This window comes from Oryctolagus cuniculus, chromosome 16, assembly GCF_964237555.1.
Source record: "Oryctolagus cuniculus chromosome 16, mOryCun1.1, whole genome shotgun sequence".
Taxonomy (NCBI): Eukaryota; Metazoa; Chordata; class Mammalia; order Lagomorpha; family Leporidae; genus Oryctolagus; species Oryctolagus cuniculus.
Genome location: NC_091447.1, coordinates 43,489,305 through 43,510,200, shown reverse-complemented (window position 1 = coordinate 43,510,200; position 20,896 = coordinate 43,489,305). Strand labels below are relative to the sequence as shown.

Below are 20,896 nucleotides of genomic sequence, written 5' to 3'. Positions count from 1 at the left end.
TATTTCTTTGGTCTGCTTGAGGTTTCTTCCTCACTTAACCTTCCCTGCTCTGCTGCTTCCTCAAAGCTGGGTGTGATCCACTGTTGAACTGTCCACTTTGCAGACCACACTCAGAGACATAACTATCAGATCTGCTGAGTGGGGAAAGCAACAGTGACAATGAGAGATCCAGGATCTAGTCCTAATCCCACCACTTAGTAATCTGCTCTTAGCAGGTGACACCCATGTCTACATTTCCATTTTAGAGATGTGAAAATGACTTCAGAGCAATTTATAAAATCAATTTAAGCATTTTACAAATAAGTAAGTTGGGTAGAACTTTGTAAACTATATACAGCAATGCACAAAAATTTAAAGCATTAACTACTGCTACATTTGTGACTTATTTGTTCTGCTTACAAAAAGTACCATATCATTTTAAAAATATCTTATACATTTATAAAAACTCCATTGAATAGGATATTCTGTATATAAATGGCTAAATTATATAATTTTCTATTTAATTAAATAAAACTTCTCTTTCAATTTCTCTTATGAAAAGCTGACTAAAAATATATTAATACATTTTACTGGTAGCTAAAATTGGTTTCTAACTCATTTTACTGAAAGTAAACCTGGGGAGCCAGTGCTGTGGCATAGCAGGTAAAGCTGTTGTCTGCAGTGCCGGCATCCTATATGGGTGCCAGTTCAAGTCCCGGCTGCTGCTCTTCTGAGCTAGCTCTCTGCTATGGCCTGGGAAAGCAGTAGAAGATGGCCCAAGTCCTTGGGCTCCTGCACCCGCGTGGGAGACCCGGAAGAAGCTCCTGGCTTCTGGCTTTGGATAGGATCAGCTCTGGCCATTGCGGCCATTTGGGGAGTGAACCAGCGAATGGAAGACCTCTCTCTCTTTGCCTCTGCCTCCCTAAAACACTAAGCTTTAAAAAATTAAAAAAGTAGGTACAGAGAGGTTTACCGAACTGCTTTCAACTGTTTGAAATTTACTTTACCTTTTAAAATTATAATGCCTGAATCTTGACTTAATTTATGTCATAAATTTTTATTAACTCATTTTATCTGAAAGGAAGAGAAAGAGAAAGAAATGAACAGGGAGACAGAAACCTTCCATTTATTGGTCAATCCCCCAAATGCCCCTACAGCTGGGAGTAGGCCAGACTGAAGTCAGGGGCCTCAACTGGGTCTCTCCCGTATAGGTACAGGGGCACAAATACTTGAGCCTTCATCTCCTGCTTCCCAGAGTGTACACTGGCAAGACTGGAATTGGAAACAGAGCCAGGACTCACACACAGAACTCCAATATGGAACACTGATGTCCCAAATGGCATATTAGCTACTGAGACAAATATCTACGCCTTCCTCACTGTTGAACAAATCATTAACATAGGACTTCTTTTGTTGTTAAGATTATCTATTTAATTATTTGAAAGGCTGAATGAGAGAGAGAGAAATCGATCTTCCATCTGATTCACTCTTCAAATGGCCGCAATGGTCAGGTTTGGCTCAAGCCGAAGACAGGAGCCAGGAACTCCATTTGGATCTCCCACAGGTGCATTAGCTGGGAGCCAGATCCAAAGCAGAGCTTCACTCTGTGACGCTGGTGTCCCAAGTGATGTTTAATCTGCTGTGCCACAACACTATGACTTCTCTAAACACTTTTCAATTAAGACTAGACTTCCAGGGACCATTTCTACAGTTCGCTACTACAGTAGTTTTTCTGAAAATGTAGAATAACACTTTTTAAGTGTAAAAAAATAGTCATTAGTGTTTTCTTCTTTTTTTGTCATGCTAGTTCTTGAAAGTACTTGGCTATAGCCAAAAAAAAAAAAAATTCTAAGTCTTTTGCACTTTTTTTTCCTTCTTCTTTTTAAGTCATTTTTATTTATTTACTTTATTTGAAAGGTAGAGGGACAGTGAAGAAAGAAAAAGAAAATAAGAGATCTCAAACTCACTGGTCCACTCCGCAAATGCTCACAATAGTCAGGGCTGGGCCAAGTTGAAGCCATGAGCCAGGAACTCAATGCAGGTCTCCCATGTCATTGGCTGGAATCCAAGTACCTGAACCACCAGCTGGTGCCTCCCTTAGTACTCATTAGCGGGAAGGTTGAATCAGGAGTGGAGCCAGGACTGGAACACTGGCACCTATGACATGGGATGCTGGCATCCCAAGCAGGGCTGAGCCACTTCATCAAAAACTTATAGTGTAAGTTGCTTTTTTTTTAACATCTAATTTTATTTGAGAGGTACTGTTACAGAACGAAAGAGGGAGAGACAGACAGAAAGGTCCTCCATCCGCTGGTTCACTCCCCAAATAGCCAGAACTGGGCCAACCCAAAGCCAGGAGCCAGGAGCTTCTTCCAGGTCTTCCACATGGGTGCAGGGGCCCAGGGACTTGCGCCATCTTCTGCTGCTTTCCCAGGCCATAGCAGAGAGCTGAATCGGAAGAGGAGCAGCCGGAACACAAACCAGCACCCATATGGATGTCAGCGCTGCAGATGGAGGCTTAGCCCACTATGCCTCAGTGCCAACCCACAGTTTTGTTTTTTTTTTTTAATGAAAGCAACATAAAAATAAATAGATTTTAGTATGTTTTAAAAATACCTTTCTCTACAAATATTTAAAGCCACCCATGGTTAAGACAACTGCAGCCTAGAGTGCCAAGTTTGGTTCCTGGGTGTGGCTTCTGATTCCTGCCTATGGTATACCCTGGGAGGCAACAGGTGATGACTCAAGTGACTGGGTTCCTGCCAACTACGTGGGAGACCCGGATTGAGTTCCTGGCCCATTCACTGTGGACATCTGGGGGTGGGCCAGTGGATGAGAGAGATCTTCCCTGTGTGCTTCTGAAATTAATTAATTAATTAAAAGGGTGTGTGTGGGGAGAGGAATTTCTTACCTCTGATACCCTGGTTGGCAGGAGAAATTGGTTTAGTAGTTTCCACTACATAATCCAATATGCCTTGTGTTATTTCACTATTGCCTTGAAGTTTAGTTTCCAACAAAACTTTCTTCCTCTTTTTTTTCTGCCCTTCAATGGGAACTTCATGCAACAAAATCTGCGACAAGAAAAATAACATTAAGACAAAGTTTAGAATAAAATTTAGTTGATACAGAATACTACAATAAGCTAGCAGCCTTTTTCAACCATAGCTGCAAATTAAAAGAACTTGCTAAGTCATAAAAATAATGCCAACGCCCAGCCCAATCTGAGCTCTATTAAATGAGGGTGTCTGAAGTCTGGACCTGGGACTGGCATCTTCAAGACTTTCAGGGTAGCCAGGACTGAGAAGCGGCAAAGCCAGAGCACGGCAGAAGGGGCGCCCTCCTGAAAGCCTCCGTAGTCCCCTCGCAGACTTCAGCTAACCTTAACAAGCAGCTCCAGCAAAACCCGAGAGTCACTCAGGTTAGACCAGAAGTATTTCACAGTGCTTAGAATTTACTGCACAGAAAAGGTAACAATTCAGTTATAGATATATTTTGCCTCAGTTACACGTTTGCTAATATATGTAATACGACTCAGTACTACAGAGAAGTAACTTGACTAAAACTTATAGTAATGAACTGCTAAAAATAGTAATTTGACAGAATAACCAAGAACAATGTTTAGATTGAAATTTTGAGTGAACTGACATTGCAGTGGTTTTTATTTTTCAAGAACCATTCCATAAATCATACTCGAATCTAAGCCTATAAATTCTAAGTATAATTCAAACAAGTAACTTTTAACACGTAATAACCTATCATGTCAATGAATAGCAAATGGTCAAAAGGCTGCGGCACACAAAAGACAGTGATGGGTAGGTTCAGAATAATGAGTTTGTCAGTAAGAATTTATTGGCTATGGTAAGAGTTTATAGGTAAATGACAAGAGAATGACAGTCAATAGTAGAAATCGAATGTCATTAAATTCTCTTACTTCATATGACTTAGCTCTGTATTCCCGAGAATTGAGACTGGCAGTATTCTTCGGACGAATAACAGCAACATATGCATCTTCTATGTTTTCTGGATTTCCCATTGCTTTATAGAAAGACAAAAAAAAAAAAAAAATCCTTGCAAAGATTAAATGACAAAATTGGTGGCAAAGCAAAAAAATACTACATCTTAATATGACAGTTTCTATTTCTCCATAATCTTTTGGAAAAACAATTTTTAAAATGTCAATTTTTTTTTCTTAGCATCTAATGGGGCCAACTTTATGGCAAGGTAGGCAAAGCCACTGCCTACAATGCCAGCATCCCATATGGGTGTTGGTTGGAGTCCTGGCTGTTCCACTTCCAATCCAGTTCCCTGTTAATGTGCCTCCCAGATAGGTGCAGGGGCCCAAAGACTTGGGCCATCTTCCACTGTTTCCCAGGCCACAGCAGAGAGCTGGATCGGAAGTGGAGCAGCCAGGACTCGAACCGGAGGCAAATGGGATGCTGGCACTGCAGGTGGAAGCTTTACCCGTTATTCCACAGCACTGGCCCCTATTTACTCTTTTCAAAAAAGTTTCCTTTCACTTATAGGCCAGCAAATTTCTAAAAGAAAATAAAAAAGTTCGTTTCCAAGCCATGTTGAGATGAACTGTCTTCAATTTTTATAAAAAACTCTTCAAGCATTAAAATGACCTGTTCATGTTTAATGAATTCCTTATTGCTCCAACTCTCAAGAGAAAAATGAGACCATTTGCAAACAAGGGGGATTTTAGTGTTACTAGAGAGGAAACACAGTAATTTACTTTGTTTCCCAACTGCCACTGATAAAGTCACTTTGGAACTTTTAATCCATCTCTCTAAGCAATAAATTAAAAAAATGTTTTTTTATTCCTTCTCAGCCTTTTGGCTAAGATCAAGTGTAATATCTGTTCTTATCAGTTTAATTATTTCTTATAATTGGAAAATTTCTTTAAAACAAAATTCTTCTAATATCCAGTAACTTTTGACATTTTAAAAAACTTCAACCTAAGATTAAAACAAACATTAAAATACTGCGCAAAATTTTATTTTAAGTCTTCATCAATTTAGGACCAAAGAGCTATGGATATTTCCCGAGAGAAACTATAGTAAAACATTAGGATGGAGGCATTTCATTTTGTGAGTTTATAAGGACATATTCATTCTCATTCCATAGTCATAGAATTTTTTTTCAGTTCACTTTTTTCAATAGCTCATTCTTAAACCTACCTCATGCAACAGAGCTTCCTAGGCCATAAGGCCTATTTTTGGAATTTCTATTTACTGATTACTTTTCACCTTAAATTGACAATGACTTCAAAATAATAAAATTTTACGAATTATGAGATATATGCCTCTGTGAAAACTGCAAGCTCCCAAAGAGACACTCTACTAATGATATACTAATGATACACTGTGTAGTACACATTGCACAATTACAGAAACAACGTTTTCTATTAGGCACCTAAAACAGAGATCAAATAATTCTTAGTTTTCTAAGTTGTCTTGATCAACTCATATCGAGAAAACGCCTATCAGCAAAATGCTTTGTGCTCATCACTCCTCTAGAATATGTGGTACTGCGCAAAACTTTCAGCTTTCAAAAGGTAAACAAATGGGATGTGACTAAAACTTAGATATGGGGGCAGGTGCTATGGCATGGTAAAGCCGCTGCCCGCAGTGCCAGCATCCCATATGGGCATCGGTTTGAGTCCTGGCTGCTCCACTTCTGATCCAGCTCTGCTGTGGCCTGGGAAAGCAGTACAGGATGGCCTAAGTCCTTGGGCCCCTGCACCTGCGTGGGAGACCCAAAAGAAGCTCTTGGCTTCGGATCGGCATAGCTCTGGCTGTTGTGGCCATTTGGAGAGTGAATGAGCAGATGGAAGACTTTTCTCTCTGCCTCTTTCTCTCTCTGTAACTATTTCAAATAAATAAATAAACCTTAATAAAAAATACCTTAGATATGAGGTTTTGGCATTATAGCATTCTGTTTTTAAAGTCATTTAACGTCTTAAAATCGATTTTTTTTTTTTTGACAGGTAGTTAGAGAGAGAGAGACAGAGAGAAAGGTCTTCCTTTTTCTGTTGGTTCACCCCCCAAGTGGCCGCTATGGCTGGCGCGTTCGTTGGGCAGGTACACTGCGCTGATCCGATGCCAGGAGCCAGGTGCTTCCTCCTGGTCTCCCATGCGGGTGCAGGGCCAAGGACTTGGGTCATCCTCCACTGCACTGCACTCCCGGGCCACAACAGAGAGCTGCACTGGAAGAGAGGCAACCGGGATAGAATCCGGCGCCCTGACCGGGACTAGAACCCAGTGTGCCGGCGTTGCAGGCGGAGGATTAGCCTAGTGAGCCGCGGTGCCGGACTTAAAATCGATTTTAAAGAAATGTACATTCTTCCAGTGACGTGAAAGGAGGAAACAAAAGCTTAAGCCAGAAAAATAAGGACAGCTTCTCCTATAGGAAGCTAAACATGCTAAGACAGAAACACATACAAATGGATGGAAGAGGGGAACGAACTAAACTGAACAGTTAGAAAAACAGTCTGCGACGGCTAGACTGAGCTTTGCCTAAGAGTTCAATTGATTCACACAGGAAATATGTGGCACTAGGGCTTGACTCTGCTGGCAAACGGTTAGGCAGAGGATAGCTATACTGCTGTAGTCAGGCTCCTCTGTAAACAAAGCGGTGGGCGTGGTTCTGTGTTAGGGGTAGCAGCTGTCTAGGAGCCGCTCAGAACACTTCCGATTCACGCGGCGACTGCGGAGGGCAGGTGTACAACTGCGGGGTCACCTCGCGCGCCCGGGGCAGGTCTGTCCCTAAAGAAAGTGCACAGACACAGCAGCCCTTCCACAGAGCGGGAAAGGAAGGAGCGGGGCCCAATGCCTGACCTAGCCCGCTCGATGAAACGACTTCTGGTGGAGCCAAAAAGAACTAAACAGCAAAAACCCCAAATCAATAACCAAGCAAAGAAACAGAAACCAGCACGGGGGGAAAAAGCAAAGAGCGAAAGCGGAAACCCGTAAAAAAAAGACGCAGAGGGTTAGGAACGAGCTGGAATGAGAAGCTGTGTGGCCCGCTCTCCCTGCAACGGCCACGACCCACCCTCGGCCCCGGGAGGCTTCGTGCTCCGCCACCGCCCCTCGAGGTCCACTCCCGGGAAGCCGGCAGAGTTTCCACCCCATCCTCCCCCTCCCCCCGAGGCGGCGGCTTCTCCGCAGCTGCAGGTAAAAAACGAACTCCTTGCCTGGAGAAACCAGACGGCTCGGGCTCCCACCTCGGTCCTCTCTCGCTGCAGTCGGGATCCTGCTCCTCCTCGTTTCCCCCAAGGAAACCGAGCGGTCTCACCCGTGCGGGCGGCCGGCTGCCCCTCGGGTCGCTACATTCAACACTCGGGGCGGGACCCTCACCGCTTTCCCATGCTCGGGCCGCGGTCCCGGGCTCCGGGCCCGGCCTGACTTCCTGTGACAGGGGCACCCTCGGTGGCCAGCGAGAGCCGCCCGGCGCCTAGAGCTGCGCTCCGGCGCCCGCGAGCTCGGGCCCCTGGGGTCCGGAGAGCCTTCTGCGCACCGGCTCTTTGACAGTCCTTCCTTCTCCTGGCACTTGGGCACCCTTCGCCCCTCACCCTCTCCCGAAACTACGGGCTCCCAGATCTCCCAAGGCCTCCGCTTTCTAAACCGCCGCTACCGGGGCAAGGAAATCGCTTCCGGGTTCACACCCCTCGCAGCCTCGCGGTTGGCGGCGTAAGAGCTTCCGGGTCGGCAGCCTAGCTGCTGCCGTTCGTGCCGCTGCTCGCCGGCGCCGCACGCTCCCTGGGGCTGGTGGCGGGCGGCTCCGAGGCTGGGGTGGCGGCGGCAGGGGCAGCAGCGGCAGAGCCGGAGGCGGGGGAGGGGAGGAGGGCGGCCGGGGCTGCGCGCGCGGGCGCGGGCGCGCGCGCCAGGCTGAAGCATGAGCCGGACTTGACCGCGAGGCGGAGGCAGGAGCCACCGCCCCCTCCTCCCCTCCCCCGAGTGAGGCGGCGCGGCGGCTGGAGAGGGATGGGGGCCGCCCGCCCAGTCTGAGCCTCGCCGCGGCGCCTCGGGCTCACGCAGCGCTTCTCGCGGGCCTCCGGTGCGCACCCCTGGCCCCAGCGGCGTCTGCCCGGCCGCGCACCCGGGCCGGCGAGGAAGGGGGCGACCGTCCGGGTGGGTGGGGCGCAGAGGGTACCTGAGGTCACCGGCTCGGCGCGAGGGGCAGCACTGCAGACCTGCGGGGTCCCCCCCCACCCCCGACCCTCACTCTCAGCCCGGGAAGTAACCGTAAGTCTCAGCTTCGAGGTGTCGGGTCTCTCAACACCATCTGGGGCTTGGCTTTCGGAGCCGCCTGGTTCACGCCCTCTCAGGTCTCCGGCGAGTGTGCCTCTGTCCGCCTGTGGAGCTTTGTCTGTCTGTCCCCATCCGTGAGCGGGCAGCACCCTGTCTGCCCCTCGGGAGGCGGATCTGCAAGCCCCGGGGGTCTCCGCAAGGCGTGCCATCCTCCCCACCCGGATGCCTCTCCTTGTCCTGTCCGCCAAGGATCCGCGTCCTCCCTGGGTTTCTGTCCGTAGCCCGGAGCGCACAGCCTCCCCCGGCCCACCCTGGGAGACGCGGAAAGGCACGGGTTCCTCCATCCCGGGGACAAGCGGACCGGGTCCCGAGCTCCGCAGGGCTGTGATGGGTGGGGATAGGTGCAGACGGCTCTCAGGGAACCTTCATTTGCAGCCGCTGCCACCAAAAATAAAAGTACGTGGCGCCCCTGGTACCCCGAATCGTCTCCCTTGCTCACTGTGTGTGCCTGTGCGTTGTTTGAGTCGGAGGGCATTGGAAGTCCATCTGTAATAACGCGTCTCCCGAGGAGGCGCCGAGGTCCATGCTCCCGGCTCTGTGCACCCGGGACGGCATTCCGAAGAAGCCCGGATTGCAAAGGGCGCTGCCAGGAACTCTGAGAAATGACTGTGAAAACAGATGTTTTCCGATAGTGTGTCCCGGGTGCCTTGAACATTTTTCGGTGTTTTCATTGACATTTAGCTTTTTTTTTTTTTTTAATTTACAAAAGCGTGTGTGCGTGAAGTGAAAAATCTTTGATTTGGAAAGCTTTGGCTTTGCTATTGGAGACGCACATAGCAGTTAAAAAATGTTAGCGTTAAAATGATTTTTAAAGATCGTGTCAGATTGTATTGAGTGCTGTTTTAGTGCTTAGTTCCAGAGAAACCTTTATTCTGATTTGTATCAACTACCCACAGATGTCACACACTTGTGCCTGTGACCTTACTGCTTCTTGGATTAAAAAAAAAAAAAGTGAATATCGTCAATGTATTTTACCAGAGTTTGGAGTAGGCTTTTTTTTTTCTCATTAAAATTTGTTTTGCTTTTTAAACTGCTACTTAAGAACTTTCCAGAAATTATGTTAAAAAATAACTAAAGTGCCAGTAGTTGGACAATGCCTTCATGAATTTGCTACTTTTCAAGGCACCATATATGGGAAACAAGTGATAATTTAAGCATAATTTTACTCTGTGTATTATAGGTTCTTTGTTAATATTCTACAAACTACTTTGTCATTTAATCTGGTAGTTTAGGTGTTTTGTTTTTCTGAAAAAAAAAAGTGTCATTTCATTAAGAAAGATGTTTTTAATGTTTTTCCCCCCTCTCAAAAAAATCCTTTGTGCAGTTGATTTGGGGCTCTTTGATTTCTGACTTCACACTTAACAGATTTGAGTTTGAAGCAGACTCAGGAGATGGAGCTCCGACTGGCTGCCTGGAAATGTACTTGACTTGGCAGGGAAGCCAAGCACTGTGCAGAGCTGTGTGTTATTAAGGGTGTGGCTTTTGCTGTCTGTAAAATTGATTAGTTTCCGAACAAGAAGAATGGATGCTGTAGTGAGATGCTGGGCAGTAACTTGGAGAAGTCTTTTTAAGAAAAGAATTCTTCTGATCTCCTCTCATGGTGTGGTGGGGAAGATAGGACCGTATTTTAACTTTGTACTTGTTTCCTTGTCTGCTCCCCGGAGAATTTTGAGTTTGCAAAAACCAGACAGTAAGCTGGGGCTCTAACAGGTGGCTGCTGAGACATGGGAGGCGAGTTTTGTTAGGCACTCTTGTACTTCTGTGGCACTCTCCACTTTGGAGAGAGTTGGTTTTCTTCCCTCTTCCTTTTCTAGAGTGTGCACTCAAACTTGTGAAAGTGAAATATGGTTACAAAATATGTGTTTACAACCTGCTTGTAGGTGAAAGCTGAGTTCAGCAGATGGAAGAGCTGTGAGTTAGGTTTATCTGATCCTCCTTGCATGGAAGTTGGGAAAGATTCCTCTGTGCTGTGGGTAACACCCCCGCCCCCTTCAAGGATGCATACAACATTGATTAAGATTACAATTTTAAGTATTTCTGTCACATAATAGACCTTGTATATTACATAGTTGTAAAAAAGGATTTGAAAGTGGGCTTAGTCATTAAAGAGACAGTCTCAGGGGAGTTCCTCTGCTTCAAGAAATGCTTAAAAGTTTCACTCCTTTCCCAACGTTACTTGTCTAGGGAATGGTAATTTGGGACATTCAGTTTATTTTTCAGGAAACTTGAGACTGCCTCTTTTAAAAAAAAGTTTTCCAGATAACATATTTTCACGCTCACTTCGTTTCAGCAAGTCTTTATTGAACACCTATTGCGTGTGCCAGGCCCTGTGTTAGTTCTGGAACTCTAAGGATAAATGTATCAATATTCCTTTCCTCATTGAATTTATCGATCTAGATATTTGACTGGACTGTATCCATCTGCTTTCACAGGCTTCTCTAATGGATTTTTAAGTCCCTTGGCCTTACTGTATGTTTTCACTTCCTTTCTATGAAGAATGAATGCAGTGCCATTTATTGGGTGTTTAATTTGTGCCAGCTACCAGGCTGCTTTTTTTTTTTTTTTAAGGTTTATTTTATTTTTTCTTGAAAGTCAGAGTTACACAGAGAAGGAGGGGCAGAGAGAGAGAGAGAGAGGTCTTCCATCTGCTGGTCACTCCTCAGTTGGCCGCAAATGCTGGAGCTGTGCTGATCTGAAGCCAGGAGCTTCTTCCGGGTCTTCCCACACACAGGTGCTGGGGCACAAGGACTTGGACCATCTTCTAGTGCTTTCCCAGCTCATAGCAGAGAGCAGGATTGGAAGAAGAGCATCTGGGACTCAAACCAGCGCCCTATGGGATGCCAGCACTGCAGGCAGTGGCTTTACCGGTTACGCCACAGTGCCCGCCCCAACCAGGCTTCTTTACATACATTTTCTCATTTAATTCTTAGAACACTGCTAAGAAGTATTTTATCTTCATTTAGAAACCACACCGATTTCTGGCTTATAGGATTGTTGAATGTTTTTGTTTTGTATTGTTTAATTTATAATATGCTAGAAAAGATTTGACCTATACTCCTCAACAGGGAGAAGTAATAATACAGTCATAACAGATTTCAGTTCTCTATTCTCTGCTTCAAACAAAAAAATCCTACTTTCATAAGTATCAGTATCTTTTGTGTTTGAAAGCAGACATACTATCAAATGTAACTTTTTAAATGTTTAAATTTTTGTAAAGATAGTTAACAGATCTTTGAACATGTATATTAGCACTGGGACCAAGAACCTAAGAAAAGTACTGAAAAATGTGCACACCTTTCAGGAAGGGTAGAATATTGAGCCATGTGACATTATCCAGCTTTTAAAGACTTGTTGAGTTTATTTTTGACAACTAAATGCCTTGAAAAGTGGGTTACCGCAATTAAAATGTTTTCCTTCATATTTGAAAACTACCTTGCTCATCTACTACTAGTAAGACGTGTACTTCCTTAGCAATTTGATATGGTCCAATGCAGTAGTTTTTTAGACCCCCTAGCAAATTCTTTTAAACAAGATTTTCCTTTGTCAGTTTTTTTCTAAAAGCCTCATTTGTGTTATAAACATTTTATTCTATGTTTCTTGCGAAAACTGTGAACGGTTTGCTATTTTTTAGGATATTGCCTTTTACCTCTGATTACACACGCTTCTGTTTGTAGGACTGTAGGGTGGATAAGTCATACTCCTTGAGTTCCTAAGAAAGGTAATCCTTGATATTTGCTATTCTCAGGCTGACCACAGACATTTTAACTCGAGGTAAAACATTCCTTCTCTTTCAGTGTAGTAAAATCCATGGTACTGTTCAAGTCACTCTGTTTCTCTGATTGGAACAATATTGACAATAACGTTCTGTTCAAGACAGTAATAGTTAAATTATAAATGTGTTAGGTGCTGAGACTACAAAGATGATCAAGTCAAGATGCCTTTCCTCATTGAGCTGTAAAATACCCATTTAAAATCCATGAATAGAAAGGAGGGTTTTTTTGTTTGTTTTGTTTTTAAATATTTATTTGTTTTTGTTTAAAAGGCTGAGTGAGAGATCTTCTATCTACTGGTTCACTTCCCAAATGGCTGCAACAGCTGGGGCTGGGCCAGGCTGAAGGCAGGAGCCAGGAATTTCATCCTGGTCTTCCATATGGGTGTTAGAGACCCAAGTATTCGGGCCCATCTTCTGCTTCCTTCCCAGGCACATTAGCAGGAGCAGCTGGTGCTAGAATTGGAGCTCTAATTGGGGATTCCAGCATTGCAAGCTGCAGCTTTTAAACTGCTTTCCCCCAGGAAAGTGTACTTAAATATTCAGATATTCTTAGTTCTCCAAACAGGCATGAAAATATTGCCCTTCTTGTTAATGCATCCCCCCACAGTATGGTGAAGGGAAGTCTGTAAATAAATATATTAAGCCAGGGCATTCTCTGACCCTGGCTTCAGATGATTGCTGATTGACATTTGCACTAGCACTGGCTGTTGTATATCACATCTTTACTGCAGATGTTTTAAATCATTTGAAATAACTTCAGACTTCCAGAAAAGGTACCGGAACTCCGGGAACCTCTTCACCCAGATTTCCTCCATTGTTTGCAGTGTTTCTTCTGTTGCCTGCCCTCAGTCTACATGCATAAATACTTGGGTTGACTAAATACACACACACACACACACACACACACCCATTTATCAGTCTTCATAAACCGTTTCAGCGAGCAGCAGATGTGGTATCCCATCACCCTTTACTACCACACTGTCTCTTTCTTAAAGACAAAGCACTCTTATCCAACCAACATACAGCCCTCCCCGTCAGAAAATCAGCTATGGTACACGCTGCTGTCTAGTTTCGTCAACTGTCCCTACAATATCTTTCTTCTCTGGCTTAGGATCCTATCTGGAATATATGTTACATTTAATTGTCATAGCTCTTTAGACTTCTTCAGCCTCAGTTTTTCCTCTTATGTCCTTGACAGTTTTAGAAAGCAGAGGCCCTACATTCTGTGGGGTGACCCTCATTTCAGGTTTGTAAAGTTTTCCTCGTGACCCCATTCAGGTCTTGCATTCCTGGCAGGAATACCCCTGAAGTGGTGCTGTGGCCTCAGTGCATTTCACTCGAGCCATCTGATGACAGACTCTGCCTCTAGGACTGCTGTTAGCAAGACCGTATTTGTGCCCCATTTTGGTTGATTGTATTTGTGGACATATATTCCAAAATTCTGCTGACATGACTAGCTAAGTTTAGAGGGTGTCATTAATGACTCCTACCTGAACTAACCACTTCTGTTATGATTGCAATAATTCTTCAGTTTCATTATTCCTTCTACATAAGTTGGTGTTTTGTTGTAAGATACTACTACTTTCTTTCTCCCTCTTATTATTTAGATCAGAAAAAGCTCATAGATTTTTATTTATTATGTTGTGGTCTGTTACTATTATGATTTTGCTGTTTATTATTTTTTAAGCTTTTTTATTTATTTGAGAAGTAGAGTTACAGACTTAGAGAGGGAGAGTGAGGGAGAAAGGTCTTCCATCTGCTGGTTCACTCCCTAAATGGCCACAGTGGCCAGAGCTGGGCCGATCTGAAGCCAGGAGCCAGGAGCTTCCTCTGTGTCTCCCACATGGATGCAGGGGCTCAAGCACTTGGGCCATCTTCTACTGCTTTCCCAGGCCACAGCAGAGAGCTGGATCAGAAGAGGAACAGCCAGTACCAGAACCAGCACCCATATGGGATGCTGGCACCCCAGGCAGAGGATTAACCTACTGTGCCACAGTGCCAGCCTCAGTTTTGGTGTTTAAATTATCCTGATTAAGCCAGTGGGAACCCCTTTAAGCTGGCTCTTGTGCCCATTTATCATGGTCCTATCTCATTTATTGTGCATTTCCTTAGGACTTTCTGGCAGAACAAACTGTTCCTGGTTCATCTGGTGCTTTGCCTTGTCTGGTTCTAGAATCAGCCATTTCCTCAAGAAGTCCTGTTTTTTGTTGCACTGTTTGTTTTATTTGTTAAAGGTGATATTTAAAAACAAAGATTTAGGGACAGGCAATTGGTGTAGCGTTAAGATGCCACTTAGGGCACACACATTTCATTTCTGAGTGCCTGGATTTGATCTGGCTCGACATCAGATTCCAGCTTCCTGCGAACACAAACCCTGGGAGGAGGCAGGAGATGGCTCGAGTACTTGGGTTCCTGCAACCCAGGTGGGAGACCCAGAATGTGTTCTGGGCTCCTGGGTTTGGCCTGGCCTAGACTGGGCTGTTGCAGGCATTTGGGAAGTGAACTAGTGGCTGGAAGATTTCTCTCTTTCTCTCTGCTTTTCAGATGAATAATATAAAGAAATGTAATTTAAAAACAAAATTTGGGGGCTTAGTGTGCTCATTGCTATTGGGTGTCATTGCTTCCAAGCACTCAGTAGACATAATTGGGACACATATGTGTATGATTTGTATGTACACACATTTTAAGGATACATCAAGAAGTTTGTGGAAAATTGAATTAAAAAGTCAGTTTGTTTTGGTGTAAAAATTTTTTGAAATGTAAAAGGTCTTCAAAAAGTTTATGAAATACATGTACTATGAAAAACCACATGGATTTCAACATATTTTGCACCGAAAGAAACTTACTTTTTAATTTAATTTTCCATGGACTCTTTTTTTGAAGATTTATTTATTTGAAATACAGAGTGGCAGAGAGGGGGAGAAAGAACCAGAGAGTTCTCCCATCCGCTGGTTCGCTTCCCTAGATGCCCATAACAGCAAGGGCTAGGCTAGGCTGAAGCCAGCAGCCAGGAACTCCACCTGGGCTACCCACATGGAAGATGAGAACCCGGAGTACTTTGGGCTGTCGTCTGCTGCTTTACAGGTGCCAGTAGTAGGAAGCGAGGTCAGGCGCACCGAGTAGCCAGGACTTGAATCAGGCACTTCATAGGGGATGTGGACATTGCAAGCAGAGGCTTAACCGCTGTGCCACAACACCTACCTCTACCGTGAACTTAAAAAAATTGTTTTTTATTTAATCATTTGAGAAGCAAATAGAGGAAGAGCTTCCTGTCCTGGCTCACTCCATACATGCTGTCAGTAGCTAGGGCTGGGCCATGCTGAAGCTGAGAACCAAGAAGAACCCAGATCACCTGTGTGGATGGCAGGAACTCAACCTCTGAAGCCAATACTGCTGCCTCCCAGGGTTTGCACCATCAGGAAGCTGGAATTGGTAGCTAGAGCTGAGGACCAAAGCCAAGTACTGTGATGTGGGATGTGTGTATCCCAACTGCACTACCCAAACACCTGCCCCTTCCATGAACTTTTTGAAGTACCCTTGTATGGTACACTCACATAATTATTTTTTATACATAAATATATATGTATTATAAAATCATAAATTTGTTTCTGTCATTCCAATTCCAGTTCAGTACCCCAGGATTCTCTCTTGCCTTCCCTCTCTCCATGCCTATAGATGCCTTCTCTGGTATTAAGAAACCTGGCCTCACTTTAGCCTCGATATATTTATCATTTGTCCAGTTTGTTTTACTTATTTGCTCAGTGTGTTCCCACTCTCCCTGCTATTTAGACCATCTGCTTGACTCTGCCTCCTTGACCTTGTGTTATTCACCACTGGACCTGCTGGCCTAGTCCCCTTTGTGGTTCCACAGCCCCGTCCTGGGCCCATAAGTCTGTGCAGCTCTTTTTTCCTCACACAATACCTCCTGTCCTCACCTCTGGGCTAATTGACTCACACCTCTGCTGCTCTTCCCAGTGTATCCTCAGTACTCTGTATCCTCAACCAGCATCCTGACTCCTGTGTGTGTCCCACTGTGTAGTTTATCTGTATTTCAAGGATTTACAAACAGGTGAGAAGATACATATGTAATTTCCCCACACACAAATGATAACTTACAATATTAAGTTTTCTGCACCTTCGTTCTTTTATTCACTTACTACTTCTTTAAAAACTTAAAGCATGAGTACATAAAGCGACACCTCATTCTTTTAATAATCTGTATACATCCAGGCACACGCACACATACCCTATACCTACTACCTACCTGAGGTAGAATGTTTAACTGCCATACATTTCCTCCCATCCTGATACACAGTCCTCTTTGCAATATGCCTTCACTACTTTTTCCATCTAGAGGTTCAACCTATTTCTCTCTCTCTCATGACTTGTTTGGACCAGTGAGTATGGTGGAAGTGATTTGTGAGTACTGTAGCCAAGTCTTTAAGAGGCTTCAAGGAATGCTTTCCTGCAGCTCCTAATAAGGAAGCTGGTCTAGCCTCTAGGAGAACCAAGTTGTTCCACTGGGAGCCAGCACCAACCAGCAGATGTGAACGTGAATTACCTTGAACCTGCTAGCCCAGCTGACCCATTAACGGAATGTCCCCACAGAGCAACCAGAGCTGAAACAAGCAGAGAAACTGCCAACCAACCTACAGGTCATGAGAAATCACATATTGTTGTTTACCTAAGGAGGACTAGCCATCAATAATATGAGGTGAAGTTGGTGTCCTAAGTTTGTGATGTTTTACTTTGTAGCAATAGATATCTGAAGCTGTAATTGTGCATTTTGGACCTCTAGGTTGTCTCTAGCCTTCTATTATGAATAATACTTTAATGAATATCTTTGTACAGAGTATATACTGATTTTTGTACATAATGCCAAGTCATTTTCCAGAAATGTTGACACAATTTTTATTGTCACCATTAATGTCTGAGAATCACTGTTTCCCCTAAACACTCATATGAATGAGTACTTTCCTTTGACAATGAAGTGAATTTTTCAAATCTTGTGGTTCTTAACTGTGTTTCCCTATCTACTTGTGAGGCTAAACATCTTTTGATATATTATGGGTCATTTTTTTTTTCAGTGCTATGAGTTGCTTATTTGTCTATTTTTTTATCAGTTTTTTTTTCTTACCAATTTGTGGGCAATCTTTGATGTATTTCTTATGGATATAGCCCATTAATTTATTTGCAAACATAGTTTGTCAATCTGTCCTTTGTTTTTTTTTTTGTACAGTTTTGGAATAATTTATCATGAATTTCTCTTTTGGCATTTCAAGTAATCATTTACATCTATCTTTTTCTCTGTGATTTCTGATATCCCTGACTTGAGGCTAGCTGTCCTATCTAGGTTATACAAACCTTTTCCTGAATTGTTTCCTAACTTTGTATTGTCTTTCTTATTAGAACAGAAGTCATGTTCAGCTGCTACAGGAATCCAGAAACAGAGGTGTATAAACAAATCAGGGGATTGTTTTCCTCAAGTTAGCAGTCGATTGTTGAGGGCTGTGTGGGGCTCTGCAGGCTGCTTTGTCTTCCTGTGTGGGTATCCACGCTGAGATGGCGCTCTCTCCTGTTGCTTCCTCATCCGTGGCACAGCCTTTGCACTGAGAAGCATGTCCAGTTTGGTGACTATAACAGAATAACAAGTTCTTTTAAAATACTCTTTTTCTCTTGGAAAAATAATACTGATTTTGCATTCTGTACCATAATAAATGTATCTGCAGAATAAGGTCCCAGAAGTTTTTTTCCTTTAACTTGTTGGGCTGCCATAGTTTAAAAATTTTTTTTCAAAATTGTTTACATGTAAACAGTGAGATAAACATGATTATCTTCTCAAAGCTGAAACTAATGTTAGGGGACACAGAACGTTATCATTATGTTCAATAAATAATACTTATTAAAGTGTTGTATGTACCATTAACTATGATAAGCAGTGTCTATAAAACTGACTATGGTGTGATCATTGTCTGAAGTAGATAAACATTTTACTACAGCTGTATGTAGTGATTTGAGTGTAATATCAAGTTAGGGAGGCAAGACATCTAGGCTAGTTGAGAGTTTGAGCTGTGATTATGGAACTTGATGGAGAAAATGTCTCAAGGCGAGACCTGAATGGCCAGTAGGAGGTAGACAACCTGTTGGAAGGAGTTTGTAGCAGGTGGGAAGGAGGACACGCTGGAGCTTTAGGCGTTTGATGGGTGGGGCTGAGCTTTAAGAGAGGGGCTGTGAAGAGAGAAATGCTGGTCATGGTAGAGACCTTTTCTTAGGATTGGGAGCCTTTGGAAATTTTTAAATGGAATTGAAGGAGAGCAAATTTACCCTTTGATACAATCAGTTCATTTGGTTGTAATATGGAAAGTGCAGCTGGGGGTGGGATCTGGAAATCAGGGCCTGTATTGGAAAGTTTATGTAACATCTGAAATCTGTCTCAATATTGGTTAAGTATTTATTAGACACGAGTGTAATATAATGTCAGGGATTAGAGATGTGTGTGAAACATGTAGGTCCTATGATCAAGAAGATTTTATTTTAAAATAAAGGCTAGATATCAACAATATAAGGCAGTATACTAATATTATGACTTCTTAAATAATGAGGGGAGGCGGGCAGTGTAGCACAGTAGGTTAAGTGTCCACCTGTGGCACTGGCATCCCATGTGGGTACCAGTTCTAGTCCTGGCTGCCCCACTTCCAATCCAGCTCTCTGCGATGGCCTGGGAAAGCAGTGGAAGATGGCCCAAGTACTTGGGTCCCTCCACTTGCATGTGCATTTGCATGGGAGACCCAGTAGAAGCTCCTGGCTTTGGATCAGTGCAGCACCAGCCGTTGTGGCCATTTGGGAAGTGAACCAGTGGATGGAAGACCTCTCTCTCTTTCTCTTTCTCTCACTGTAACTACCTCTCATATAAATAAAATCTTTTAAAATCTTTGTGGCTCCATTGCTCATACAAGCCAGTCTTTCCATGTGTACTGTACTGCCTTCCACAGCACTTTTAACTGCCTATTTTTAAAATTATCTGTAGGTTGCTTATACATTTCCCCAGAACCCCTGAGAAGTAAGATTAGAGTACAAGTAATTGTTCAGTGTGAGACACAAAGTATCAAACAAGCTCCACTCTGGTTTTGGTCAGGAAGAGAAATGGTCAGAAGAATTGCCACATTATGTTAATGGAGCTGTTACTGGGAACAGTCTTGAGGTTGGTTTCTGGGAAACAGTGGTGAAGAGCTAGGACAGTGGGGAACAAGACAGTAGTATGGCATGACATGTCATGTCATTAGATAGCTGGCTGCATTCTTAGTGTTGTCTCTTCTTTCCATAGTTAGTATCTGGAACTGTGAATGAGAGAAGGGCATATACTATTACCAATAAACAAGTAAATAATTTGTGTTTTTTTTTTTAAGATTTATTTATCTGTTTGAAAGGCAGAATTACAGAGAAACAGAGGCAGACAGAGGGAGAGACAGAGAGGGAGGGAGAGAGGGGTCTTCCATCTGCTAGTTCACTTCCCAGATGGCTGCAACAGCCATCTTCCACTGCTTTCCCAGGCCATAGCAGAGAGCTGGATCAGAAGTGGAGCAGCCGGGACTCGAACTGTCATCTATATGGGATGCCGGCACTGCAGGTGGTGGCTGTACCTGCTACACCACAGCGCCAGTCCCAATTTGTGGGTTTTGATAGTGTATTTGTTTTTATTTCCAGAAAGCACTTATGAAAATAAAGACTGTTATTCCCTCTTTCACCCTAAGTCTGTCCTTTAGTCTGTTAAACTAGTGATTTAGACTCAAGCCAAGTAAAGAGGGGTGAAGATAGTAATTTTGTTCTTTGATAAAGAAAAAAGTATAAGAAGTGTGCTTGCCATGTGACCAATGTGGCCACATTTTCTCACCTGTAATTGATGCATTTGGATAAATTTAGGGCCCAAGCACTTGGGCCATCTTTTACTGTTTTCCCAGTACATAGCAGAGAGCTAGATTGGAAGTGGAGCAGCCAGGACTCAAATCAGTACCTATATAGTATGCTGGCACTGCAGGCATCTTTACCCACTGTGCCACAGAGCTGGCCTCCAGAATGGGGTTTAAAAGAAACTTATCTACTTGGAATTTTTTGTCTTTAGACCTAGGCAACTACACATCAAGGGCCAATTTTAAGTAGAGCACGTGCCATAATGTCGGTGTGACGATTCTGTAACCTAAAAGTTGTATAGTTAAATATTTGAATTTCTCCATAATTCCTCTTACCACCTTCCTTATCTGTACCCTTTACTCCTTGGTGTGGTTGGTATATGTTCCCTATCTGGATTTTTGGCTTCTAATTTTGTATCCTATTTAATATGTATGTATTTTGAAGTTTATAAAGTAATGTAGATAGGAGAAAAAAGTCTTAGCATTTCAAAATGGGAAAGTGTATGTGCAAAAATTCAGTATGTTTGTATCTTTGTAAACATTTTGTACAAGTGATTTAATAACATGTATACATTGTCAACTTCCAAATTGGATCTCCAGGCCAGATCTAACAGTCATAGTAATATTCTAGTACACATCTTGCTTTTAAACTTTTATCATGCTTTATAACTTTATACTACAGCTTCTTTCATAATCTCTGAAATTTGTCAGTGCCAATTTTAAGCCTGGATCAATAGTATCCACTTGATCCTGTTGTGATTTTTGAAGATTTTGTAGACTAATGCTTTTGGTAGCCAGTGCTTAAGAACTGTCTTGACTGGAGTAGTTAAATCTCACCTTGCTTGGTTACTCAGTTTCTCTTGTCCCAACAAGACCGGAATTTTATGTGCTTGCCTGTGCTTCAGATTTTTCCTATTAGGGATTGT

General features: G+C 43.3%; 2 protein-coding genes and 2 pseudogenes across 5 annotated transcripts in view; 3 read left to right on the top strand and 1 right to left on the bottom strand.

Annotated features, from left to right (window-relative positions):
- The window catches only part of KRIT1 (KRIT1 ankyrin repeat containing), a 40,098-nt gene extending 32,461 nt beyond the window's left edge, over nucleotides 1-7,637 (bottom strand). The window contains exons 1-3 of one of the 2 annotated variants that reach the window (XM_002713810.5): nucleotides 7,205-7,637; nucleotides 3,911-4,014; nucleotides 2,891-3,050 (exon numbers count right to left, since the gene is read on the bottom strand). In XM_002713810.5, the coding sequence (XP_002713856.1) occupies nucleotides 2,891-3,050; nucleotides 3,911-4,012 (262 nt within the window). In that variant the 5' untranslated portion in view covers nucleotides 4,013-4,014; nucleotides 7,205-7,637. Of the gene's footprint in view, nucleotides 1-2,890; nucleotides 3,051-3,910; nucleotides 4,015-7,174 lie in introns of both variants that reach the window. The other variant, XM_008261745.4, reaches the window with a different exon arrangement.
- Nucleotides 1,660-1,740, top strand: LOC127492708 (small nucleolar RNA U3; annotated as a pseudogene).
- LOC127492698 (U2 spliceosomal RNA) lies at nucleotides 4,799-4,909 on the top strand (annotated as a pseudogene).
- ANKIB1 (ankyrin repeat and IBR domain containing 1) overlaps nucleotides 6,995-20,896 on the top strand; it is a 142,538-nt gene continuing 128,636 nt past the window's right edge. The window contains exon 1 of one of the 3 annotated variants that reach the window (XM_070059821.1): nucleotides 6,995-7,154. The gene's annotated coding sequence lies outside the window, so the exon portion shown is untranslated. Of the gene's footprint in view, nucleotides 7,155-8,084; nucleotides 8,226-20,896 lie in introns of those variants that run through there. The other 2 variants (XM_008261744.4, XM_008261743.4) reach the window with 2 other exon arrangements.